At 37.9% G+C, this 20,232-nt stretch overlaps 3 protein-coding genes across 5 annotated transcripts; 2 read left to right on the plus strand and 1 right to left on the minus strand.

The window, feature by feature from the left end:
• Nucleotides 1-8,967: 8,967 nt before the first annotated feature.
• On the plus strand, nucleotides 8,968-12,384 carry LOC148075760 (mRNA decay activator protein ZFP36L1). 2 transcript variants are annotated; one of them, XM_087795505.1, is made up of 2 exons: nucleotides 8,968-9,116; nucleotides 10,262-12,384. In XM_087795505.1, exons 1-2 carry the CDS (start codon nucleotides 9,063-9,065, stop codon nucleotides 11,411-11,413), a joined length of 1,206 nt encoding a protein of 401 aa, XP_087651631.1. In that variant the 5' UTR covers nucleotides 8,968-9,062; the 3' UTR covers nucleotides 11,414-12,384. The 2 variants fall into 2 exon arrangements, with proteins under 2 accessions (XP_087651631.1, XP_087651632.1); XM_087795506.1 differs by having other exon boundaries at nucleotides 10,265-12,384.
• A 2,356-nt stretch (nucleotides 12,385-14,740) lies between these two features.
• bloc1s3 (biogenesis of lysosomal organelles complex 1 subunit 3) lies at nucleotides 14,741-20,232 on the plus strand. 2 transcript variants are annotated; one of them, XM_087796098.1, is made up of 5 exons: nucleotides 14,741-14,797; nucleotides 18,021-18,136; nucleotides 18,207-18,393; nucleotides 18,857-18,957; nucleotides 19,187-20,232. In XM_087796098.1, the coding sequence occupies exons 2-5, from the start codon at nucleotides 18,023-18,025 to the stop codon at nucleotides 19,370-19,372; spliced, it is 588 nt and encodes a 195-aa protein (XP_087652224.1). In that variant the 5' UTR covers nucleotides 14,741-14,797; nucleotides 18,021-18,022; the 3' UTR covers nucleotides 19,373-20,232. The 2 variants fall into 2 exon arrangements, with proteins under 2 accessions (XP_087652224.1, XP_087652223.1); XM_087796097.1 differs by lacking the exon at nucleotides 14,741-14,797 and adding an exon at nucleotides 17,717-17,792.
• On the minus strand, nucleotides 15,230-17,428 carry trappc6bl (trafficking protein particle complex subunit 6B, like). The gene is made up of 7 exons (XM_087796099.1): nucleotides 17,300-17,428; nucleotides 17,081-17,181; nucleotides 16,857-16,924; nucleotides 16,661-16,778; nucleotides 16,512-16,595; nucleotides 15,980-16,073; nucleotides 15,230-15,901 (listed from the first exon to the last, which is right to left on the minus strand). The coding sequence occupies exons 2-7, from the start codon at nucleotides 17,174-17,176 to the stop codon at nucleotides 15,870-15,872; spliced, it is 492 nt and encodes a 163-aa protein (XP_087652225.1). The 5' UTR covers nucleotides 17,177-17,181; nucleotides 17,300-17,428; the 3' UTR covers nucleotides 15,230-15,869.

Genomic DNA, 20,232 nt, shown 5'->3' on the forward strand with positions numbered 1-20,232 from the left:
GAGACAAGAGGATGAGATGAGAGATGAGATGAATATTTATGATGGAGATGTTCAAGGGAACGGTACCTGTCCGTGAGGCATTTATAACAGGGCCCTGCAGAAAGAAGAAATCATTTCATCATTTCTGGTCTATCGATTATTACTGTCTGAAATCTGCCCAGACATGGCCGAAGGGCGGCCACATGCGGACCTCTGGTATTTATTCAGTCACAGTAAAACTATAAAAATGATCATTTATAAATGTTACTGATGGCTTAAAATTTTATAATTAATCCCTTGCGTTGCTATTACTTTTATTTGTTTTATTGTTGAAAATAATGTTGTCTTGTTTATTAATGAAATGTATTTAAAAGGAAATATTACGCAATAATCTATTAGCTTATTAAGTTTTATTTTATAATGCTGTTTAATCTTTTGATCTTTTTTTGTTCTAAGAAAGATGAAATATTAACTTTTTTTTTAATAAAATGAAAAAAATGTATTTAATGTGCAATAAAATTACAGCTTAAGCATGTTTATAATGTCATTTTTGATTCTTTTCATTTTGATTTTAAGTTTTCCGATCGTATTAATGCGGCTTTTGATTGTGCCTCATTTAGTTCGGCTTGATGGTCCCTTTGTGACAAAAACAGTTTTAATGTTTTTGTGACTTCGGCCAGTCTGTCAAACTGAGCCTGAGAAACCTGGGTGTTGTATTTGATAAAGACATGTCTCTAGTTCAAAAGTGCAGAAAACTGACCAGAAACTGTTTCCTTCAACTGAGAAAAATCTCTAAACTTAGGAAAATGGTGTCACAACATGATCTGGAACTTGTGTTAGTGTCTTTTCGTTTTGACTATTATAACTATTTTGTGTCTAAACTAGAAGGAGCTGTCTCACCTGATTCAAAACTTTACAGCGAGAATTCTGACCTGCTCTAGTAGAAGAACTCACATTTCCCCGATCCTTCAAATTCTTCACTGGCTGCTATTCATGATCAGGTTTTTAAATGTGTAGGTATTTTAAAATGTGTATTGTTTTTGTTTGTTCAAGTGCCTTGAGACCCTGGTCTAGAAAGGCAATTTACAAATCACTTTTACTTACTTAATTACCTTACAACAGTCAATAATAACTATACTAATAATAATCATAATGTGGCCCCTCAGACGCTGCATTATCCTGTGATAATGTGTGTATCCAAGATGATAGTTTCAGTCAAGTTCATGAAAAAATAAACCTACAAACTAGTAAAAATAAGTAAAACACTAACTCTAGTTCTTGTTTCAAACAAACCAGTCTTGAGCTGCTGCTGATTCAGCATTTTTTTTTTTTTGACAGTCCATCCTATTTTATATTTACTGTTTATATCCAAGGGTTGGTCTGAGAATAAAATGCCGGTGCAAATGACGTTCTAATGGACGTCCAGGTCACGTGGATAGACCAGCTTCACGCATCTTCTCCGGAGCAACAGCAACAGCAAACACATCAAACCACGAGGCCACGTGAGAGCTCACTGTTGTGGCAAGACTGGTGACGATCATTTTTTTAAGGAAGTGAGGAAGAATTTTTTTCTGTGAGGTGGATGCAAAGGCACTGACGATCGTAAATAGAGGAAGTAGAGAATCTGATGACACTTGTTTGTACGGTCAAACAAAGCGTTACGCAGCACCGAGCAACGCCGGGGGGGTTATATTGCTTATAACCCGGTGGCGTGACTACGACGGTCACCTTACTAGAACGAGCAGGAAACGTTTTCATGCCCAAAGACTTTCACTCTCAAGACGAACAAGCAACAACGTATCCATCCGCTCCCTAAATGACTCATCGTGTATTGAGCTGCATCATGATGAGCTGCACGTTCACTTTTATGAGATTCCTCACCTGACCATTTACGCGTCGATACAGGAAGTCGCGCGAGGTTGTTTATGGTAGACATTAAAACTGTTTTGTCAATAAGTAGGTAATAAAGAAGGAACTCTCAATGTGGCTGTGTCTGGATGAGAAGATAAGCAGGGGAGAAAATCCATTATCCACTATTATTTATATATTTTCGATCCATATTCTGGATTCTACGGTGTCGTGATACACATAGAACTCACTTGGAAAGTTAATTTGCTCAGTGAAATTTTTTTTAGACTTCTCATAATGTTGCATTATGTTGTTCTGATGTGTTATTTCTTTTGAATTATTTTTTCATTTTTAATAATTTGTTTTGATTATTATTATTTGATTATTAAACTACAAAAAAATCGTTTTGCCTCTTTAAAAGACGTTCATGAAGCTATTTTTATTCACAAAAATAAACAAACAAAAAAAGCAACACACAGTACCTTTAAATGTGAATTTCTCTGAATGGCTGTATAACATTATACCCAAACAGGAAGTAGCCAAATGTCAACGAAAAGCATTTAAAAATATCCACATGGGGCAGCCAATCAGGGCGTGTTCCTCCTGGGGCTGAAGCCACATCGCATGTTTGTTGTTTTGTTTATGGAAGTATTTCATGTGTTTTTAAATGTTAAATTTGTTTTATTCAACATTGATAAAGAAAGAAAAGCCCTTGATTAATATATTTATACTGATTAGTTTGACATCAGAAGGAGCTTGGACACATTTTAAAAATCTACCCCCTATTTTTATTTTGTATAATTAATATTATTACTAACTGTTATGGTTAGTAGTAGAGGAAGTATTATTATTGTCAAAGGAGGAAGTGGTTTTACTGGCAAAGCATGAATTCTGCTAGTAAGGTATTAATTGTGAGGATCAACACTAATATTTATCTAATGAAAAAATGGATTTTCCCATCGTACAGTAGAAGTCTGTCGCCAAGTCTCCACCTCCTTGCACATATCTGAATGTGAAGGTGTGATTTCGTCAGAACATGGTGATGTATAGCATTTGCGGTTGCTAGGATACAGTCTGATGAGCTCGCTGTGAGACGACAGACAGATAATCGTCCTTCGGCTCAAACATACTTTGTCAGACACACTAGTGTTGAACTGTCTGTGATGGACTCAGAGAACTGCTTGAACTGAGAGATAAAATAGGGGGGCGGGGGTCTCTTGGAGACAGATCCATATTTGATTGTACCTGTGTCTTGACAATATATGATAAAGACCACTCAATACTTCACCCCCGTGGAGTTTCATATGAACAAGTTTGATTTAATAATAGATTAATTATCATTCTATGTAGAGAAAATGTATTGATCTGGTTTAAAATTCATTTTACTTTGCCAATGTTTGTATTTTTATAGAATAAATTAAATCAAAAATGCAAAAATTACCAATACATGTTCCAGAAACCCCCAAATTAATAAGCACATTTTATATGTTTTGTGAATAAAAATGGACTTTTATTAAAAGCGTGCTTTTTTAAGAACAGAGTTAATGAGGAAATATTGAAACTTTCAAAAGAACTTTCACACCTGACGATGCAGAATTCGTTCCCCTGTGACGCAAGTCCCACTTTTTTTTTTTCTACTTCTCTGTCCAAACGTCTGACGTTCTTCTGCTCCATTTCCTCAGTGCATGACGGTCCAATGGCTCTAGCGGGCGTGATGAGAACCCGTGGGTTCAACAACACTTGTGCAGGAGCAGGTGGTTAATAAAGTTCACTTTAGATAGGAAACATATTATTTAGTATATTAAACAGAAAATGACAACATCTCATTAAGATGAAATACATTAATTTAAATTATAATTTAATTAGTTACAGATATAATAGAATATTTAATAAAATGATGATTAAAATGGATAAGGAAATGGTTGCAAATAAGATGAAGATTGAGTTTAAAATCAGAAAATATAGTTAACTAAAGTATATATTTGATGTTATTACAAATGTGTTTAAAGGTCCTACAAAGTGGCTTGTAGGTCTTTCTCCACACGTATGTGCCACGTGTTGCTGCAGCAGATGTCAAGCATCCAAGCTTCTCTATTCTTCCCTCAAAAGAATGTCAGTCCGAGAAATGAAAAGAAATGTTGTTTTTAATAAACATAGGGGGCGGATATAAGGATGTTATGACCACTGCTTTATGGACAAAGTTTTGTTTGTGTTTCAAGTGATCTGAGAGGCTCCAGGAATTGTTGCTCAACAGGGGCTGCACATCATTTCCAGGGACTACTGTTGTGTAAGTTATTCTGTCTGCAAATAAGTCAAATCAATGAGACTTTGGCTTTTTGCCTTGTAAACCCTCCACTCAGGGTGACTCTGAGGCAAACTTGCTCTTGGTATTTTTCTCTGTGAGCAGCTAAAATGGGCATTTATTCAAAAAACAAACACGTGTTGACGAAGATAACAGATGTGGCTGCTGTTTCTCATTTCTCGGTGTTAAAGTTAAATCAACCAGATAAACGGTGCCCTCGGTGAGGCGCAGACGGTACAGTGCAGCAGCGCCCCCTATCGGTTGAGATTGTGAAATACATTTTTTGGAAACTAACTTTCTGGAATGTATTAATTGATTTAAATCAAGAGCACATTTGGGACATACAAACGTGATTCCCCCGAATAGTCCAAGTCAATTCAAGAATACGACTTTAAACGGCGCAAACAAGTCTTTATTTTTATTTTATTTTAAAAGAGAAAAGGATTATATTTGCATGAACAATCATTTTAGTCCGTCCTGTAGTGAGTTATATAGAATATTTAACTGCAGCACAGATGTCCCAAACATTTTACTTTTCTTTACTTATTAAATTGTACTAAAAATATTTTGTGTGATGATGTTATACTTACATTCTTAGATTAACCACCTCTACCATACTATGACCTCAAAAGACATCCTTCTTTCTACATTTAATGGAAATTATTAATACACTTCTGATGTGTATAAACCCATTATTTTTGTAAAAAACTTGTTTTGTTGAAGTTATACATTTTTCTATTTATTTTATTTTACTGTATATTCCCTTAGATGACACAATATTTGCATCATAAAGCTTCATTAATTTATCTTCGATTTCATAGTCACTTCCCAGGGGCTGAAGTCTATCCCAGCTGCCTAGGGTGAGAGGCAGGAGACACCCTAAACAAGTCAACAGATTGTCGCAGGAAAAACAACTTTTTATTCACACACTTATACCTGCAGACAAGTAAGCGCTCTTAATGTCCTTCTGTGCTTTTGGGCTGTGGGGGTCGATTATTGTTTGTCAGGAGAACTGAGGCCCTTGGCAGATGTTTGCAAAATCTCGTAGTTTTGTTACTACTATTAATCTCTTTAAATGTTTGTTTTATCTATTCGGTTTTATATATTAATGTTATGTTTGGAATTCCTGCTCACGTGTGTTCCCATTGTTATCCAGCAGAGGGTGCTTCGTACAGAGTTTTTCCTCACCTCATATTAATGATTTCCCTTCTTTTTTTTTGCATTTTCACTTTTCATTTCGGTTTGACTCAAGGTCTCTCTTGGTTTTCGCTTTTGGTCGTGTCGTAAGTGTATTCATAATGTATCAAGGAAACATCAGTCCTTAATCTTGATATCGACGTTGCAATAAACATACCAAAATGCCAAGTAGACAAACGACATGGGAAAGTTTTAAATATTAAAATATACTGTAAATTAAACGGGAATTAAAGAAGCACAGAGGCAATGGTTGTTTGTGTGTTTATTTGTACAATCGAATCCTTTTAATCAGAGCATCTTGGGTCACATGTCACCCCTCGTATCTCTGCAATCTTTACGATCACAGCTGACTTCTGCTCTTTTGAAACTAATGCATTATCTTCAAAAGACCTCCAGCTTCACCCCCCCCCCTCACACCTCATCCACCCAAATCTTTGTCTTCGTAAAGATGAAGACATTTGTCACTGTTATCTTGTTTTTTTTAAAAGCCACATCTCCGTCCGTCTGTCTGTGGCTCTCCTTCTCTCTCTCTTTCTAATTGAATCCACAGGAGTGAATTCCACTAAGCACCAGAGGAGGAGAAGGAGGGGACGGTGTCAGAGGTCAGGTTATGACCTTTGACATGAGAATAGATCCCTACTGTGCAGCCATTCTGGATGTGTGCGCGGTTTTTGTCTGTGCATCTGAACAGAAACAAAAGAGTGTCTTTTCTTGTTATGAATCAATGCATACATTAGAAGGTTGTTTGTCTTTGTGACCTAAAGATGACTTTTAAACAAACAATGTAAACAATCCATTTTATTTATTTATTCATCCACTTATCATATGTATTGCTTGTCATCTATTCATGTTTAAACTAATAGATTTTATCATTACTTTTGTCCACTTATTTTACTCATGTTGTGTTTGTGTTGTGTTATAACACCTCAGTAAAAACTTTATCAAACTTTTTCAGTTTTTAAAAGTGAAAAAACAAACTATTGAGACAATGGAGTTGCTCGAGCTTACAGTTCATGTTTCATGAACCCATGATGCATTCACTGTCCGGGAAAAAGTCTTCCACTGCACAGAAAGCCTCAAGCTCTTTGTGAGCACACACACACACACACACACACACACACACACACACACACACACACACACACACAGATACAATAACACACACAGACACGCTGGGATGACTATGGAAGGAGGTACATTGTGATGGAGGTGGGGGTTGAGGCAAGAGGAGGAAAAGAGGAGCAGATGTTCGTCCGGACTAAAGACCCCTCCTCTCCTCGCGTTATTATTTCACTGGTAATAGTAGCCTCTTATCTGGAGGAGCCTGTGTGGAGGAATGACTTCACTTTTAATCACACATGTACCTCAGAGCTGGCCTTTTCAACGCCTTTTCAACTTGTTTTAGTAGAAACAACAAACAAATTTTCCCTTTTAAGTTTAGTTTTTTAACATGTTTTTACTTTTGTAAATATATTCAACTTGTTTACAAATGCCTGAATTAATCCTGGGTTGACACAGTTGATGTGATAAATACAAGAACATAAATAAAAGTAGGTATTTCCATTCATATTTACTTTTTTATGTATTTTTTTTTCCGTTAAAAGAAGACATACTTGTTGCTCAACAAAGCTAAAACAATATCTGATTTAAAGACAAATAAATTAGTAAATAAGTCAATATAAAATGTAATTAAAAGGAGCTTCGTAAAAAAGTTTATTTAATAAAATCCCAGTAATTATAAAGTAGATTCTAATCCATCACTCAAGACCATATTACCTACAAGCCTCCGTTTTCAATTCTCTGTGTGTGTGTGTGTGTGTGTGTGTGTGTGTGTGTGTGTGTGTGTGTGTGTGTGTGTGTGTGTGTGTGTGTGTGTGTGTGTGTGTGTGTGTGTGTGTGTGTGTGTGTGTGTGTGTGTGTGTGTGTGTGTGTGTGTGTGTGTGTGTGTGTGTGTGTGTGTGTGTGTGTGTGTGTGTGTGTGTGTGTGTGTGTGTGTGTGTGTGTGCAGCACAAGGGGGGCCATTAGTTTGTTAGTTAGTTCTGCAGCTCATTGAGCTCATTGTGCTCCAAAGGTACTCAAGCCCAGCTGGATTCTCTCATGCTTTTTTCTCCTCCTCCTCCCCTCCTCCACCACTTACTCGGTAATCCCCAACAAACTCAACCCTGGAGAGATTTGTTGATAGGAGTAAACTCGACTTGCCAATCAAAGCGCTTGTTTACAGAAAGCGTTTGTTTACCCGAGCGCATTAACAGAAGGCCAGTGTACCTGAAGGCTTCTCCGCCGCTGACTTCTCTGCTAACGGCTTGTTGTTCACAGCGGTGGTCCCGAAATCTTGGGCGGGAGAGTAAACAGATTGCAGGCAGAATGACTTATTAGTGTCACTGTGTCACGTCTGGTATTGCATAGTTTGGGTATTAATAACTGAGCGTGGTGGTGCCAGGATCCAACAAAGCTTTGGTTGTGATTCACTGTAGGAATGCCTGATGAGTCATTCATATGAAACCCCCCTTTTTGAACTCATATTAAAAACCATGGAGCATTTTCATAACTTCAAGCTAATAGGAAGAATAAACAAAACATTTCAAAATAAATTCAAATAAATATATACTACGCCATGATGTTTTATAACAAATGTAAATAATTACAATTAAATATAAAATATTATAATAGGCGTGTTTTATTAACATTTCATTAAATCTAATTGAAATGTATTTATTATAATTATTAAATAATAAAATTAATAATAATTATAAAAATAAAGACTCACAAAAATGACAAATAAAATTGAGGGCCTAGAATAAGTAATAAAACATTGTGTTGTCGTATGTTGAAATAATTAATACAAAATGAAAATGTCTTTCATTTTCTACTTTAACCCATTGACCCTGTCTTTGTATAAGTAAGTAAGTAAGTAAGTAATTTTTATTTGTATAGCGCCTTTCTAGACCAGGGTCACAAAGCGCTTAAACAATCAAAACAATATTCAATAAAGTATATACTTTTAAGGTCAAGATAAAACTGATAACACAACAGGAGTTCCACATAAATAAAAGTTGGTTTTATTATAGTAAAGTCTTGTATCTATTTTGCTTACTTAATAAGTACAACAAAAGTTTATCGTCCATGGCTCAAAACAAAAGTACACCAATTATTTCAAAATCTCTCTAGAAAAAACACTATTTGAACGTCTCAGTTCATGACATCAAACTAAGAGACCATTTCATTTTACTTGAAGCACATATTTACTCCCTTCCTCCATTTTTGTGTAATATTACATGTTATAGATGATTCTTGACTTGTGTAATCTCGCCTTTTTTTTGCTATAAGACTTCAACCTGGAGATATTGATCGGTCACCACATATCATCAAGTGCTTTAAATGATCATAAAATAAAGTTTTATAGACTAAAAAACTACTTACCAGGCTTCCTATGGCAACTCAAACCTTAAGTTTAACACTCAAGCATGAACTTTTTCCTCATTATTTTTTAAAAAGTCTTCCAGCTAAAGTTGGGAGTCCCAGATGCAAACCCCCTCCTCCAGCACTATGGGATGTCTCCGGGGTGGTGGGCGTGGCCTGCGCCAGGTTTTAAAACTACACGTGGTCTGGTCCGTGGGCTTGTTTAACTCCACATGCACCAGCAGAAAGTTCTGTGCAACCCATGCCAGCTGGTGACCCTCCTGGACTAGCACTGCTGGGGGCACACGCGGACACACGTAGACTCAAGCGGACGAGATGCCGTCACATCCCTTCGGCCAGTTCTCGGAGCTGGAAGAGATGATGTGCAAGGTGAGGAGGGGGAGAAAGTTTGGACCCAAAAAAGTTTGTTAGCAGCGTTAGCTTAGCATCGCCGTGTGTGTCGACGTTTTATTCGTTTGCAACAAACACGTGGCTGAGTTTGGAGCTTTTCTTTTCCTTACGAAGGAAAGTTTTGTCTTTTTTGTGTTATTAGACGTAGTTTTGTTGTCAAGAATGTGTAACTTTTGGACGGACAAGCAACTGTTGAAACTGTTAGCTGTTGTTTGGAAGCTACTTCTGGTGTGGAACACGTTTGTTTTGAATGAAGTTTTCTGCAATTTGTTTGTTGCTTTGTAGGATCGAGATTAAAAATGTCGTTCTGTGCATCATGAAGGGTGAGAAGTCCGCAAGAAAATGAACTATACCACTTAAAAATGAGCATTAAAGTTAAATGTTGTTGACTTGAATCAAAAGACTTGACTTTGTTGTAATAACTCTGATTTTCTTTATCCGTGGATATATAGCACATAAGCATGCTTAAGAAAAATAAAGGATAAGTTTGTTAAAATAAAATGAATTTATAAACGAAAGTCCCATGTGGTAATGGAGAGCTACAGGATTGAAAACATCCGGGTCTTCAACCGTATACCCGCGATAAACACACACCTGACGCACAATGAACTTTGTTTAGTTGGAGAAAACACTTTTTTTTATAGCACATTTATAATTCTTTTTCTTTCTTGAAATACTTTAAATGTTTTTTTTATTATTATTTAAACTCAGCCCCATCACGTGCTTCTCTCCTACATTTAACCACTTAAATATTATCTTTCTCTCGGCTCCAGCATGTGGGCTATGAACCAAAAAGCACCCAAGTGACCACCTTTTGAAAAAAAAAAAATGGTCTAAACTCTCTAAGCCTACTCTTTGATGGCTGGAAAGGCAGTGTTAGTCCTTATAAAGCCTTAGATGCAGTGTGCAACAGTTGGTTTTTTTTTCTTCAGATGTATGTAAATGTAACAGAAGATGTTGTTAATCTTTTAAGAATAAGAAATTATTTTGGATAAAGTGGGATATATGGTTATAAAATCTTCATTAAATAAGTCCATTTGTAAAGGCTAATTTGGTTTAAAGTTTCTGTTTAATTTACTTTAAATCGTTCTTGTATCCTAAGCCAATGTTATTTCCGTCTACAGCAGTTATTAAACCTGGACTTAAGGGACCAGAACCAGCCGTCTCCTCTGAGCCCGAGGATGAGGACGCCAGGCTACGTTGGTCAAGCACAAAGATGTAGCTCCACATTCTCCCTCGACTCCCTCTCCAGCCTCCCGTCCGAGGCTCCAGACAATGTCTTCCTGAGCTCGAACCAGTGGGGGCAGCAGGCCGAGTCTTCCCTCCAGCTTCCCGACGCGCTTCAGTGGGGGAAACGAGGCTTCTTGTCCCAGCGCTCCCTCAGCATGGTGGAGACCAGTAGCAACAGCGCCATGTCTTCTGGCCAGTGCTGGCCCGGGCCGGACATGAAGGGCTCCCTCGGCGATCTCAGTTCAAGCACATCCTCCTCTTCTTCCTCGCGCTATAAGACTGAGCTCTGCCGATCTTTCACTGAGAACGGCCTGTGCAAGTACGGCGGGAAGTGTCAGTTTGCTCATGGAATGGATGAACTACGGGATCTAAGCAGACATCCCAAATACAAAACCGAGCCTTGTCGTACTTTCCACACAATCGGCTTCTGTCCCTACGGGATCCGCTGCCACTTTGTCCATAACAATGAGGAGGAGAATAAGAATGCGTCCGGTGTCCCCATGCCTTCTCCTCCAGGTATAGCTCCTTTGTCTCAGTCTTCATCACGCTCCAGCAGACCTCTCCTAAGACAGAGCTTCAGCTTCGCCGGGTTCCCTTCTTCGCCTCAACAGAACCTCCAGCGTGGACTCGCCAGTCACCCGTCTGCCACTAGCACTTTCTCAAATGCTACCACTTCCGGCACCAACTCGCCATGCGCCGACATCACCGACCTTCTCTCCAGAGTCTTCCTGGAGATGGACTCTGCGTTCGAGGCCTCGCCGGTTCACCCGTATCCTCCAGTCACTGCAGCCGACTCTCCGTTCCTGCCCTCTCCAGACTCTGGTTGCTCTCCCCGCGGTCCGTCACCATCCAGGCAGAGCCCGAGCGGCGCCGGCATCTTCTCGGCCGCCCTCGGTGCACGCTCCCTGTCCACCACTTCCTTGTCTGACCAGGAGGGGGGAAGCTCCACCAGCTCGCTCAGTGGCTCAGAGTCTTGCAACAACGAGGCCAAGCGTCTCGCCGTGTTCAGTCAGCTCTCAGTTCCAGATGACACCGGCGGAGTGTAGCTCTTCCACGCGCACATTCAACGACGTAAAAACTGCCACTTTTGCATTGGACTCTTTCTCAAAGATATCCAACAAAAGGATTTCAGGTGTTTTTGTTTCGTGTGAGAAGAAAGTCCAGTTGGAGAGTCGATCGACCAAAAGTAGATTTTGTTAATCAAGCAGTTTAAATGTTAAGCAAACTATTGACCAGACGCGCACCGCGGTGTGACGAAGCCAAAGACAAATGGTTGCTGTAAACGTTTTGTGGCCCAAATGTTTAAAATCTCGTTTTGATAAGCTAGTTCTAGTCTGGTGAGTCTGGGTCGGCTCTTCAATCTGAATGTTTTTTTAACAAGTTAAGTACCTGTAATGTTGGCAGGAAATGTTTGAGGTGGGATGAAAATGATGTCCGTTGTTGATTGAAGCTTTCAGTGTTCATGTGCATTAGATACAAAGCTGCCACTACTTCGGTGCCAAATCACTAGAATACTTGAATGATTTAACACTTTTGGATATTTGAAAACTTTGTTCTCTTTATTAGAACGTTTTGGTCGTATATTTCATGTCTAAAATCACATTCCTATATGCGTGGAACAGATCCTCTTCTACCAAGCGAAGATTGGCACAGTTTTGTCTATTTATTACACAAATGTACCCGTTACTCTATAGTGTGCCAGATCTGGCGTTGTCCTCTGAATTTGTAGCATCCCTGTTGATTGTTAGGTCTGTTACAGTAGCTGTAGGTTTTGTAAGTGATGTGTTTTAGACGTAACGACTTTGGTTTCGGTAGTTTGTAGACGTGTTGCTCTATTTAAAACCCCTTTTTCAATTGTTTAAGGCCTCTAGTGTTTAAGGTAGTAAGTTAATTTCTTTAATTTATTTTAACATATTTATAGAGGACTTTGAGTTGCTTGTATCAAGTTTAATATATTTCGTTTTCTCTCTTTTTTTTTTTTTTTTGTACTGGAAATAAAGTTTGTTTTTTAAAAACATATGGTCTTGTTACTTCATGAATAACACAACATGTTACAGTGCTGAAGTGAAACCAGATTTATCAAACATTTTCAAGTAAATACATCTTCAGCCAAATATCTGCTGTGAATGTATCATGGAATGAATTATTGAAGAAAATTCAAGTACTAGGATGCAGCATATTTCTTGATATGAAATGCAATACAAGAACATGATACAATATGTTGATTCGTTACGCCAGGGATCCCCAACTTTTCTTTAGCACCGACCAGTTAAATATTGTTTTCATGGACCAGCTAAAAACTACAGAAATTACAAATACAAAAATTGCTCGGCTGGCAAAAGAAAGGACAAAGTCCCATTATAGTGTGAAGTCATGAGGTTTTTGTATACTTTCTGCTAGGACAGGATTATATTTTGAATTTTGTTTATATGAAGTGTCAACGGTCATAGGTTAATGTTACTTCAGATAAAATCTGGCCTTTTAAAAGCAAAAACCTTCAAACTGTAACAATCCATACAACACAATAGAAGGGTTTCTTTTGTATCAGGGGTCAGTACCAGGCCCCGACACTTTTTAGTGGGACCATTGCTTTGCAGGAGGCAAAGGTTTCAGTATTTAGCCATTAGCATTACTGAATTTTCCAAAATGGAATATAACATAAAATATATTAATTACTTTTCCTTTCATAAGTCATTCTCTCTCAGATCATTCAGGTTTATGTGGTCATTTGATGACCAAGGATTTAATAAAAAGTTCTGCTTTCTCATTAGTTAAAAGTAGTTTTCAGTTCACTTTTGTAAGAAGAAAATCCAGCACTGAAATCTGAGACTCTTTCCCTGCAGTAGTGTATGTGTGTGTGTGTGTGTGTGTGTAGTCATGTCTTGGAGATTTCATGTGGAGATAAGAAGTCTTTTGTTTGGAGTTTAATCTTAGGAATACTGTGCTCCCACCCATTTCCTTTCTCCTTTCACTCCCACTTCATCCCACAACCCCCCCTTCATCCTTCTCTTTCACTTTATTCTCCTCTTTCAAATACATCCTCTCCGAGTTGTTTATCTGAGAATTACATGATCCTTGTAAATTTGCCTCTTTATCTTCCCTTTACTTGGCTTTAAGAAGAACTGGGGAAAGTTTTATGCTGTTGAAACTCTGGAGGAATACAGTGTCAAGAAATCTCTTAAATGCACAAACACATAAAAGAGTCATTATCTTGACACTGTTAACATGAGAGGGGTTGGCTGTCTGGGAGTGATTAGTGGCTGTGAAGGTGTTAAAGGCATGTGTGTGTGTGTGTGTGTGCTGTATTGTGTCTGATGAACATTCTCCCACACTCATGCCCCCTGGGACATTGGAAAGGCTGGCAGATGGCTGTATTCAGGTCCGCCACAGGTTAACATATGGCCCTGAGAGACAAAGTTTGCTTGAGTGTGTGTGTGTGTGTGTGTGTGCAGTTTCATTCTTCCTTTGCAGGAGAAGAAAGGAAGACGGTTCAACATGAAACTTTCTCACCTTATTTTTCAGTATTCTGAAGACTTTTGTTGGGCTAAGGATAATTAAGACGGTTAATAAATAATAACATGTTGAATCTATTGATGAAAACATAAGGAAAATGTTTTTGAGATGTGAAAAATTAAAAGAAAACTGCAATTACAATGAAATAAATTACATTATTTTTCAGCGAGTGGTCACTTGATGCAGGGTTTAAAATTTATATCAGAGCAACAGAACTTTCACGAGTCACCCTGACACCACCTTAACACAGACAGAGAGGAATATTGAGGCCCTGGGGCCACATGAGGCCCCTTTGTATTTAGACAGCCTTTGATAGGTCAGACTTAAATGACAAAACTTTTTTCTTATTCTTATTGTGAGTATTTCTAAGTGCTTTCAATGTATTTAAAAAGTGTTTTATATATATGTTCCATCTCTACTTACTGACTTTTTGAAAGTTCTCCCATTATATGAAGTTCATTTTCTTGTCCCTTTCTTTACTTTATCTGGAGGCCCCTCACATCAGCATATGAAATGTCATCAGACCTGACCTAAAGATAAGGAGGGTCTTTTTCTCGCCTTTACAGACCATCTCTGGTGATGTATCAGTTCAGCCCGAGATCCTTCTTCAACCCCTCGGTACGCCTGTCCTCGTGGACAATGTTACTGAAATGTAACAAAACATCAATTTGAAAGAAAGGGAGCCGGTTTTACTTGCTCAATCTAAAATACTGTTTTCATTCTTCCAGTCCAGGAGCACCTCCCTCCTCCACTCCTCTTCTACTCCCCCTTCATTCATGCTTTGTGAGTGTATTGCCGGCATTGTGATGCAGAGAAGAGCAGGAAGAAGAGAAGAACAGCTGTTGCCGATCTTGCTGCTTCTGGCCACTAAATTCCCCACGAGCAGACAAAAGGAATCTCAATTCACATATTGAACAGTACGTACATATAATTACAAGTTATCCTGAGTCGTTTTCTAACTGCATCAAATCCTGGTTTCCTCTCTCAAAGCCCCCTAATAAACTTCTCTTTCTAAGCTTTCATTTCCCAGTCGCCTCCTGTAGAGGCTTCTAATTCCCGTTTTCTTCTTTCAATCTCACTCTCTCCTTCTCCTCCTCCCCCCTTTCTGGAGCCCCGTCCCCTCCCATGCTTGCCCTCTAATCCCACCTTCACATTTTCTTTTCTTCACTGCACAGAAGATTTAGTGTTTAATGGGATGAGACAAATTTGAAGAATGGTTTATTTTCTGCTTCCGTCATCTTGATGGTTGTCGTCCCTTACACTTTCTTTACTATTCCGAGAGGTTCGTCCCCCAAAAATAGCCTTTATTTACTTTATATTGACAAGTAAATAATGCCTATAGATGTCACTAATTGCAGGATAGTTTATTTCATTGAAGGTCAACCCGACACAACATCTGACACCAGACCTGCTGTGGTTAAATCATTGTGTATGAAACTTTTGAAAAAGTTTTGTGGATTTAACAGTTAAACTATATTCTCAAAATAAACATCATAGTGATGGACATGAGCTCTTGGTGTGATTGACAGTTCATTTTGAAATACATGCGTTTTCAATTCAACACAGACACAACAATACAAAGAAGGAAGTATGATCAATATTTGAGTTCAAAGTTTTTGTTTTACTTTTACTTTTTCAGATCACAGAAATATATGCGAGTCCCCCTTGTGGCCAAATAGTGGTACAACAGCAGCATAAATAGATAAAAACCTTTTACAATGTACTGTTTTTACGGTTATTATTATTTCAAACAAATGGAAATATGGATGTAAACCAAGTCAGGGTGGTTACAATGTTTAACAGGAAATGACCAGAGTTCATCACTGGTAGAGCAGAAATCCAGCTCAAGTTACTACAATAGAACCGTACAAATAAACTCAGTGGTTTCTTTAATACGAAAAGAAAAAGAGAAACCTGACTGTGACCAAGATGAATGAGTTAGAATAGTCCAAGACTGAATGGATGTTTACATCTTCTGCCCAAACACGCTCACAGCTTTTGAATAACAACTTGGAATTTACCTGGAAACAAAAAAAAAGAGAAAATGAGCCAAATTTAATCCAAAACTGAGATCAACAATTTCTATTAAGGCAACTTACATGAAGGCATGACTGAGACCTCAGCGGTAACCACACTGTCTAGACCGAGGTTGGATAAAGCTCCTCTCACCACGCCACATGAAAATGCTAGATACTGTGAAAATAAATCAATAAATCAATATTTGAATGTAGGAATAATAATATTGAATAAACCGGGTCTCACGGAAATGAGAAATTGTTTAATCTTTCTCGTATTAACATACCTTTATTGTATTATTACTGAATGAAAGGAGTTTTATTTAGGAAAAAAAATGTCTTGAAAAATTCAAGCTTTACTCAAAATATAAGACTGTAAACTAAAGAGTGAAATGCAAACTCTATATTAGAAAATTTTGTTCAGAGAAACCTTAAGATATAAAAAAAAAAAGTAAAAAGGCAAGAAAAGACATAAACCCAAGGACATATTATTACATATATATAGGATGACAATTATGTTGCGTCTAAAAAAAACATTTTTACCTTCCCCATGTCAAAGAATATGATCATCATATATTAAAAATAAAAAAAAAGACCATAAGAAGTGGAGTCCTACCTTCGGTGCCTGCTCCATGTACTGTTTCCCACCAGAGAGTTGAGTCAACATTGCAAACTTGTTGTCCTGCAATACGTAGGTGCCCTACAAACCCAACAGTATCCACATTAATACCATCAACACCATAGAATTAAACACCTTTAGTTCACCTGATGGTTGGTTCTGAGGTTGTCAATCTGTCGATGGAAGATCTTCGTCCAAAAGTCCTTACAGACGAACTTCATAACATCTAATTCATCTTTAAAACTCGGGGAGTCCCTTGTTAACCTTTGTTAGGCAAGAAAGAAGAGGAAACATTTGAATAACTATTATTCTATTTAAAAATCCAGTGTGTAGCTGTAATACCTCTCAATAATTCCTTGTCCTACTCGAAAGCCCATCCCTTCCAAGGCTGAAATACAAGCAGCTCTTTCCTAAAGAAGACATTTGGGTCGCACAGCCACGAATGTTAGAATGCATCATAATAATAAATAAATCTAAGCAAAATGTATCAAGTTAAGAGACTGTCCTGCTGACAGGTGTTGAAACGCTCTAGTAACAACCAGTAGATGTTTAAATCCATAACAAACCTTGCTGTCCATCTCGCCCTTATTCGACGAGTGCTCCTTGTAAACGTGTGAAACGATCTCCATGTGGAGAAACTCGAACAGAGCCTCGTCTGCCATGTTTACTGAAACACAACAACAGGAAAAGATACATCTGAGTTAAAAATCTAACGTTTTTAGCACGACAAGATCATTTTAGCTTCTGATTTAAACACGCAGTCGTTTACTTTCAGTGTCACTTACAATACTCGGATGATTTTTACCCACAAATATGACGTTATGTCAGTGAATGTACACGATCAGAAATATAATAATATTGAGGAACAAACTAACAGAGAGCTGCTCGGAGAGATGTATACATTTACTTCCTGGGTGCGTTCGCTTGTTTCATCAACACCAATTCGCTTGGGCGGTGTAAGCATTACAGCCTGGGCTGTGCTGTCAAAAAGGGGGTTTAAATGTAAACTGTGTGATTAAAATATGTTTGTGTACGACTGTTAAACTTATAGTGATTTCGCCTTTTTTAAATAAGAATATATAATTGATACGGTGTACGCCTATGTATTTATGAAGCGCTCAATTTCATTACAGGAAACCAATGACATTGAGGTAAACGGACCTCGTGATCGATTGTCGCGACATGATTGGTTTTCGCGATTCAGCTACTTCCGTGCTGCTCATGTGATTTTTGTTGTTGACTTGGCTGTTGATTTGCAACATTATTCACTCCGAGAAAGTACGTTTTATTCCCAACTTCTTACTGCATGATGCCCCCATAGTATTAATTTATACTTTGTATTTTTTATTCGTTATAATATGAGATGAACACAATGATAAATATGTAATAATGATCACATTTAACCGCGTCAGTACATTTTATATCGAGTGGCGATCATGTAAACAAAACTCATATATTTAAGGTTGTTGTCCAAGTACAGAAAATAACGAGTGAATGTGTGTGTAGAAATGTCCAGCAGATATCCAATAGTGGTGCAGGGTGAAGCCTCTGAGACAGACTCTGATGATGAAGTCTACATCACTTCTCTACCTGCAGCCCAGACTGTCACCGCAGGAACAAAGGTCTGTTTAAAAGAAACACAATTCACTGAGTTCCCAAGATTTATTTCTTAACGTTGTGCATGACTTTTAGGTTGCTGGCGAGGCGTCTGAAACCGACAGTGAGGGTGAGCAGGAGAAGGCAGACCGAATATCTATGGTGAGCCAGGAAAGCACTCAGATACTGAAGCGAGACCTCCCGCCACTCATCGTGCTCAGAGACCACCCGGATATTCAGTCGGTCGTAGAGGACGGACCCAGCCCGACCCACAGGCCGTTCGGTGAGTTATGTCCGCTTTCCTACTTCCAATTTTTCGTCCACTTATCTGAGGTTGGGTCGCAGGGGCAGCCGCCGGACTAAAGAGGCCTAGACATCCTTTTCCGGCTCTTCTGGGTAACTCGGAGGCGTTTCTGGGTCAAATCTGTCCAGAACATTTTACAAAAAGAGAACAAATGAACACTAAGTGATTCAACTAAATTATAAAAAATTTACTTCTTAAAGATCCATTTTAATGTTTTTTAAATCCAACAAATAATTTATTTAAAGTAACATTCAGCTGAAAGAAAATCTGTTGAACAATTACGTGATTATTAAACGGAATTGAAACTACTTTCTCTCCTAAAGATAACAAATCAGTGTCTTTATCTTTCAAATCATTTGGAAAAATTGAAACCTTTGATTGATGTTACTTAGATGTAAAGATATAAAAGTGTAAACAATTGTTACTTTTGTTTTTTTTTCAGGTGAAACCTTGTTGCAGCAGAAGTTGCAGGAGTCCAACTGCCGTCTCTACTCTGATGTTAGCCAGATGCTACAGCATGCTTATGGAAGCGCCAGCAGAGAGGTATTCTACAATATATTTAGTTTAAACCAATGAATGCACTCGTCCCTTCACTTGTTTATAATTACAATCGTCTATATTAACTCAAATAAAACACATAATATAATACAAACTATTGTGAACCTTGTTATGAAACAAAGCTTAAGTTTCACACTCATTTTAACATTAAGACATTTTTACTATAATTGATTCAATAGCACTTTCAGTTTCATTGTGATTGTCTTGGTCAAAGGTGCGCAGCGCCACAGCTCAGCTCAACACCTCACAGAGCGGCATCATCAACGCCTCCCACAGCATCCGATTAATCCTGGACGACCTGAAGGCTGTTTCTGAGAAGATGGACATCATCACCAGCTGCCAGATATTGCCTGATATCCAATTCAATAATTCTGACAATCAATCTGCTGCTATGCAATGAAAGAAACATCTATTTATAACTTATAACTTATATTATCAAAATGATCCTATTTATGTGTAATACATACTAGTTTCTTTCTTGTATACATGTGGATTCATGTTTTTTCAATGTTGTCTTTAATTCCCCAAAATATAATTTTGTTCATCCAACTACTTCCTGTACTGAATATTTCTGTAACACAATTGAGACTGGATTAGCATTTTTTAAAAGGATGTGGGCAAAAGAAAAAACAACCAGAGATTTATACAGCGGTTGAGAAGTGAAAAACACATTTACAGACCTTTATAACACATTTTAAAAACTTGTTAAACAAATTTGCCAAGTTTCTGTATTTTGAATACAACTTTGTTAATATATTTCAGAGTTTATAAATGTGTTTTGCACTTTCTTTTATCCTTAAATTCTGAATGTCATGTGAGTTATCGGGTGAATGAGTAAAACATTCCTAGTAACTAATTCAAAATTCAAGTAAACATTGTAGACTGAATGTACTCCAAGAGAAGCTTTGTAGTTTTGAACCATGGCCTGGAACTGTATTTTGAAACCCGTCTTCACCAAACAAAAGTTAGATACAAGGACGTATCCATGGTTAAACAATTGCTCCATCGATAACAAGTTGTTTTTTTTGCAGTGATATCAAAGTAGCATCTCTAGCACATAAAGTGACGTCCTACGTACACACTTGTGATAGTTTTCATCCATTTGTTTTCTGATCCTGTAACCGTCAGCCATTTACATTACCATTCTCCTGTAACTACATGATGTTATCTCATGTGTGAAGGTAAAACTAATCCGGTCAGAATTGACCGGTAATAAATATTAAAACGCCTTTCATGTACATGAAAATAAACGCAGGCGTG

This window comes from Callionymus lyra, chromosome 7, assembly GCF_982586985.1.
Source record: "Callionymus lyra chromosome 7, fCalLyr1.hap1.1, whole genome shotgun sequence".
Lineage (NCBI taxonomy): Eukaryota > Metazoa > Chordata > Actinopteri > Syngnathiformes > Callionymidae > Callionymus > Callionymus lyra.

What these genes read in the sequence shown, in the direction of transcription:
- LOC148075760 (XM_087795505.1), top strand. Translation starts at nt 9,063, where the DNA reads ATGCCGTCACATCCCTTCGGCCAGTTCTCGGAGCTGGAAGAGATGATG. An exon ending in TGGAAGAGATGATGTGCAAG is followed by an intron (nt 9,117 to 10,261) that starts GTGAGGAGGGGG and finishes TTCCGTCTACAG; the next exon opens with CAGTTATTAAACCTGGACTT.
- trappc6bl (XM_087796099.1), bottom strand. Translation starts at nt 17,176, where the DNA reads ATGGCAGACGAGGCTCTGTTCGAGTTTCTCCACATGGAGATCGTTTCA. An exon ending in GGACAAGGAATTATTGAGAG is followed by an intron (nt 16,779 to 16,856) that starts GTATTACAGCTA and finishes TGCCTAACAAAG; the next exon opens with GTTAACAAGGGACTCCCCGA. An exon ending in ACCTCAGAACCAACCATCAG is followed by an intron (nt 16,596 to 16,660) that starts GTGAACTAAAGG and finishes TTGGGTTTGTAG; the next exon opens with GGCACCTACGTATTGCAGGA.
- bloc1s3 (XM_087796098.1), top strand. Translation starts at nt 18,023, where the DNA reads ATGTCCAGCAGATATCCAATAGTGGTGCAGGGTGAAGCCTCTGAGACA. An exon ending in CTGTCACCGCAGGAACAAAG is followed by an intron (nt 18,137 to 18,206) that starts GTCTGTTTAAAA and finishes CATGACTTTTAG; the next exon opens with GTTGCTGGCGAGGCGTCTGA. An exon ending in ATGGAAGCGCCAGCAGAGAG is followed by an intron (nt 18,958 to 19,186) that starts GTATTCTACAAT and finishes TCTTGGTCAAAG; the next exon opens with GTGCGCAGCGCCACAGCTCA.